At 37.6% G+C, this 6,119-nt stretch overlaps 1 protein-coding gene across 1 annotated transcript; it reads right to left on the bottom strand.

Moving 5' to 3' along the window:
- Positions 1 to 2,545: 2,545 nt before the first annotated feature.
- On the bottom strand, positions 2,546 to 5,063 carry LOC129571420 (transcription factor RFX3). Its single transcript, XM_055451222.1, has 5 exons — positions 4,992 to 5,063; positions 4,123 to 4,230; positions 3,352 to 3,735; positions 2,988 to 3,290; positions 2,546 to 2,896 (listed from the first exon to the last, which is right to left on the bottom strand). Exons 1-5 carry the CDS (start codon positions 5,061 to 5,063, stop codon positions 2,561 to 2,563), a joined length of 1,203 nt encoding a protein of 400 aa, XP_055307197.1. The 3' UTR covers positions 2,546 to 2,560.
- Between the last annotated feature and the right edge of the window lie 1,056 nt (positions 5,064 to 6,119).

Raw genomic sequence — 6,119 nt, 5'->3', positions numbered from 1 at the left:
TGGAGGGCGACCTCACCCAAGATATTATGCAACGTCCTGAACACTTCGTTCATACATAGTTATCCACTAAATGGTTTATTTCTTGACCAACAATGTGTCGGTATTGAAAAAATTACTCACCCCTATAACATCCCGTTTACACCCTGTAGGGCAAGTCAACCTTGATATTATCGACATACTCACTACGCCCCACTGTTCCACGATATAAGTCTTATTGATAAACATCGTACGACACAAAAAGGAACACCGCCCTTTGTACCAGGCTAAAATTTTATGAGAGTAAAGGGACGTAGACCCGTTATTGAAGGAGATGGGGCAAAATAGTTTGGAGCAATATTGTTCTCCTTGGAACGCTGTACAACTTTGTTGAACATACCCAAGTGATAGCCCCTGCCCCAGCCCCAGAAAATGGGTATAATATGATTTTTTCATATAACGGTATTTTTCATTTACTATGAACAAATGGAAATATTATGTATACCTTTGGATAGGTATTCATGCGTACTACAACTCTGACTCAAGGAGTATTGCCCTACCTCCCATAGTTAGGGAGCTATGGCCCTGGGAAGTGATACCTTTATTTTGGGGTTGCCAACATATTCCCAATTTTAACCCCTTTCCTCACAATTTAGGGGTTGGGTATCTATATATAATTTATCTACACACAATACCCTTTAAGATGATATGCATTAGAACTCTGTACAAAATGGCCCAAGCTCCATACAAAACGGGACACGGTTCTTTGAAAATCCTCTGCAAAGCAAATTTTTCAAATGACCATAATTTTCTTATATGGAACCAATTTGGCAAAACCCTTTTGAGAGTTTTCATGTCTCATGGGCCTCTCCAAACTTTGATATATCCGCTCTGGGTTAGGCAACTTTGACTTTTTTTTGTCGCACAGTGTTATTCAACTTGAGATAACACATCGGTCAATAAGTCCCGAGCCTAACCACCAAGTGGCAACACTAATGTCAAACCCATATCATTTTCGAAAACTACAACCTTTTTTAGGAATCCAGTCAAAATTTGAGCCAAATCCGACCATCAGTTCGCTAATTACAGCACTTTAAATGAAGCAATTTTCCAATTTTCCAAAATCATGGAAAAACTGCATTTCTCCTCTCGATTTGACACATGTATTCCAGAAGAAAAACGAGCAGGAGTACCAAACCCATACTATGATTAGTTTATGGCATCCTTAGGCTTTCGAAATCAATCATTAGATATGGAAGAATTGAATTTATGCATAGCCATAAGAGCGATTTTGTCGATAAGCCTCCAAATTGTTCAAAATATGTGGTTTTGGAAGAAATCATTGCCAAAATCCGTTAAGTGATATCGGAATTCTCAATGTGATAGTTCATAGATTTGCTAAGGCCATAGGGCAACTAACTCAAGCTATAGTTACAACTTTGCATGGATATATGCATATGAAATACTCAATCGAAAAAGCCTTGCCGCGTTTTTGGATATGGAGTAGATAGAACAGTTTTTTGGGGATTCGAAGCCCGTTTGGAGCTGTATAAGTAAAATTTGAATAGGGTTTTGCCTTTATATATTAGAATTAATGTATTTTGAGTTCATTTGAATAGATTCGATCTATAAATTGCGGGTAGAAATCGCCAAAAACGGTTTGTAGCGACCAAGGTCGCAAAATATGAGTTCGGGCATTATTAGTGGATTTAGGTATAGAAAAATATTCGCGAACCAGTGGGAAAGATATAAAACAACATGAAAAGTCACTTATGCATCATTTTAGACCTATCCGAATGTCAAATCTTGATAAAACATAGCAAATTTGGCGAAGAAAACTATGTTGTTCAAATGCGAGTTTCATCCAGGTCAAAGAACTGTTTATATGGTGATATAATTGAACGAAATTGGTTTCAAACTGCTTCACTAACCATTGTATTTTTTAGGTCTGGTCATTCTCTGAACTCTCCACATGAATATACTTGAATACAATGCATCAGAAGAAAGTTATACCGTTTTAACGGCAAAATTGAAGCATTTTCGGGAGTCTTTCTCTCGTATAGCTGTAACTAGCAAACTGATGGTCGGATTTGGCTCAAATTTTGACTGGATTCCTAAAAAAGGTTGTAGTTTTCGAAAATGATATGGGTTTGACATTAGTGTTGCCACTTGGTGGTTAGGCTCGGGACTTATTGACCGATGTGTTATATTCTATTTTATGTACTTGACCATAAAATTCCTAAAAAATTTATCATAATGAAATTCGATTTGTTCAAATGTCCCTTTTTTGTAAAAATTCAAATAATTATTTGTTTTCTCGTTTTTGCATGATTTTTCAATATTTAGGTACCATTGAATTTTTCAGTTAAATCCCATTCTTTCATTGCATGCCTTACTTTATATTCGGTCTGTGCATTAGTTTCGAGCGTTTTTTATAAGACGGTGTAACTAGTACTACACCACATCGGGCAATATTGTTGCTACCCTTATCTTAAAGTACTGTAGAACAGTAAAAAGTTTTTTTCGAAAAAGAAACGCTCGAAATTAATGCGCATAGACCCAATATAAAACGATCAAACTGTAGTTATAAAAGAAGTGGTCGTACTTGCACGTTGTGGAAATCTACACGGTTAAGATCACAAAGCATTTGTGTGATTTGTGTGCTATTTTGCAATACGGCACGTGCAGCTTGTGCCAAGTGATTAAGCGATGTATATCGGCGTAATGTTTGACTGAAAGCTGACACTGCACTTAGTTTGATTTGTACGATTTTTTCTGGGCAACCGGTCATTGCCGAAGTCATCCAATTTTCAAGATTCTTTGCAAAATTTCGAATAGCTTGAGTTAATGCGCTGGGTATCGGACGTAACACGTCAGGGATGAGAACATCTACCATATTCTGATAGAAGTGAAAATCAATCTGAAAGCGAACGTTTTTCCAAAATAAATACATTACAATTTAGTTTCATTTATTGGAACTAATATAAAAAGCGACCACTATTTTTGTGTACCTCTTTGATAAAGTCCTGAACAGCTTTACATTGTAGCAAATTATATAATTTATATTTGCTGAGATATTTCTCTTCTTCGCATTCATCACCATTGTTATTATCTTGTGCTCGCCAAAACTCTCTCCACAATGATTCAACCGTGCTAAACTCCAAATTTAAAATCGCATCCAAAAATGCTTCGCAGTGTTCACGGTAAATTGACCGAAGTGTATCCACATCTTCATGGGTAATGTCTTCAGGCATATCATTTAAAAAGTCAATCGTTGGGAAGAGCGGAATAGCTCCATTACCATCACCAAGAAACTAAAAGTAAATTTCATTCGATTGAATTCTCTTTAATGTAGATTGGATGCGAAAAACCTACTTGTGAGCATGCTTCGTATGATTCTGTCTTTGATGTTGATTTTCGCGTTTTGACAACACTTGAAGTTGATTGATGTGTTAATGTGTTTGCATTTGGATTTGCCTGAGAGCTGTTAGAGGCATGTGGTTTCTCCTCGTTTGTGGTTGCTAAACTGGAACCGGGTTTAACACGTATTCCATAGTAATGGTATTTGGAATTACCTCTGGTACCTAATCGACGTGTACGTAGACCAGTGAAAACTGACCTTATAAGTTTTCCGAAACTAGCTGCATTGACTGCATCTAATTTATGTTCATTGCAATGACGCATATAGTGGTTATATAAAGTTGATCGTGGCAAACTAACTCCTTCGGCTGTCTCATAGTTTTCCATCAACCACGATACCTATTTAAATGAACATGAAATCATTTTTGAAGAAAAATTTCCCTTATATTAGAAAAATTAAATGGTATAAAAGCCTCAATAAGGGCAAACCAAAAACATGAAAGTTTCATACAAGGTGCGAATGAAATAAGACCATCATTCCTGTGCGTAGTAAAAAACTTAATCGAACAATGTCAGAGATAGATGGAAAATATAATACAAAATTAAAAAATAAATAGTTTGCCATAATACATTTTTCTTAAGAGCAACATGTAAAAATAGCGCATGTAGCTATAATTCATTTATAAATGAAACAAAATAATAAAACGATAATTGGTAGAATTCCAATATGAATTCATGTTAATCTAGATGTGCGGCAAGAATCGGCTCATTTTATTATATACTTACCGTCGCGGGCGAAACACGTGTTGCATGCGCTATATTTGGTGTGCAATCCGATTCCGAAGTTGTTGGTGTAGTTGGAGTATTTTGTTGATTATGAACATATGCTACATCCTATTTTCAACGAACCCAACAAAATATTAAAACTTGTTTAATTTATCCCTAACCCATACATGTAAAATCTAGTGATAAACAAATTCCCTATTTCTAACCAACCTGAAAACTTGAAAAATATTCATTCTCTAGAGCTCAAATTCGAACTCGCTTTTATATACATGACGTGTAGTACACAGTTAACATAATCAATCTAATAATATTGAGATTTGACACTTCACTCCGTTTAAGTACCATTTTCACCCAAAAAAACCACCGAAGTACTATAATAAATACACCTGAAGTTTCATTTAAACAATCATCATAGTTGAACGTGTTGATAAGGCCAACGCATTAAAAAAAAAAATTGGATATCATCATCCACCGATATTGGCTACATTTGAACTCTACAACACATACGTGGACAAAATGAAAGCTTCACTCAAGAATGATGCATCGAGATTTTGGCAATATTTCAATTCAAAGAAAAGCACCGACAACAAACCAAAAGTCATGCAACTTGGTGATGTGCGCACGGCAAACGAAACGGAACAGGCCAACCTGTTTGCTAATTTCTTCAGCAGCACCTACGATGACTCAACGACTCAAGGCGTTCAACAATCGCCTACCGATGAGTCACAGCAAACTGAGGAATTTCAGCCCGACATCAATTTTGTGTTTGAAGAGCTACAAGCCGTGAACACCAGGAAAAGAACGGGTCCCAATGGTATGCATCCATTGATACTAAAGAATTGTGCGAGTCATTTGGCGGCTCCACTCACGGAGATCTTCAATGAATCATTGTCGAATGGCCATTTCCCCGACAAATGCAAGCGCTCGAGTGTATCACCCATTTTCAAGAAGGGGCGAGATCTAAGATTGAAAACTATCGTTCCATTGCAAAGCTCCAAACTGTGGTGAAGTTCTTTGAGCATTTGGTGAATGTCAAACATCTGTCACTGGTACATGACAAAATCACCAAAAAGCAACACGGCCTTATGAATTCCAGATCCACTGCATCTAATCTCACCGAATTTACCTACTATGCCCAGAGAAGCATAAATTCAGGTGCGCAAGTGGAAGTTCTCTACACAGACTTCAGTAAAGCGTTTGACAGAGTTAAACACAAGAGATTGATTCTGGAACTCAGATCGTTCAACCTGCCGGACAATCTTCTTCTTGCCTGGATCGAATCATACCTGTCAAACAGAACACATTTCGTTAATTATGGGAGCAGCGAGTCAAACGAATTCAGCGTTTCATCTGGCGTACCACAGGGAAGTCATCTCGGACCCACACTATTTTTGTTATTTATCAATAACATAGTCGATGGAATGGACGACGTGTTCATTTCCTTGTTCGCCGATGATGTAAAAATCGCCAAAATCATCAACTCGAGCGCCGATGCGGAAGTGCTACAGCGAGCCATCGACAAACTGAAGGTTTGGTGCGACTTAAACAATTTGCACCTGAACCTTGACAAATGCGCCATCCTTAAAATCACCACTAAGATGAAGGACGTTATCGATGCGAGTTACAAATAAGTTGATTTCATTTTCAAGCGCGTATCGGACCACAAAGATCTCGGCGTCATTGACCAGAAACTTAATTTCAGGGCTTTAGAATCGCTCAGAGTGAACCCTGTGAGTAGTGCAATGCATCACAATATCGTGTGCGCTACACGCACACGAACGGACCACGAACAGTTCACAAGTTATCAAATACAAATGAGTTTACCACTGTCCGTTCAATGTGCGCTCAAATACTCACAGCAGACACGCAGAGTAAAAAAAACATGTTTGTGCCTGTATTTCGGCTATGTTGAACATACTACTACTACTACTACTTCTTCTTTTTTTTCTTCGACCAACGAAGATCCGCACAAAGCAGAGGGAAAGTAAGTACGCGGT

Source organism: Sitodiplosis mosellana, unplaced genomic scaffold, assembly GCF_009176505.1.
Source record: "Sitodiplosis mosellana isolate CC-2019 unplaced genomic scaffold, AAFC_SMos_1.0 Smas_scaffold_2423, whole genome shotgun sequence".
Taxonomy (NCBI): Eukaryota; Metazoa; Arthropoda; class Insecta; order Diptera; family Cecidomyiidae; genus Sitodiplosis; species Sitodiplosis mosellana.
This window is presented reverse-complemented; position numbering and strand designations above follow the sequence as displayed.

Excerpts from the sequence above, each read along its gene's own strand:
- LOC129571420 (XM_055451222.1), bottom strand. The coding sequence starts at position 5,063 with ATGGGTGATACACTCGAGCGCTTGCATTTGTCGGGGAAATGGCCATTC. Across the intron at positions 4,231-4,991 it reads ATGATTCATTGAAGATCTCC|GATGTAGCATATGTTCATAA; the intron begins GTGAGTGGAGCC and ends CGTTGAAAATAG. Across the intron at positions 3,291-3,351 it reads CATACGAAGCATGCTCACAA|TTTCTTGGTGATGGTAATGG; the intron begins GTAGGTTTTTCG and ends ATTTACTTTTAG.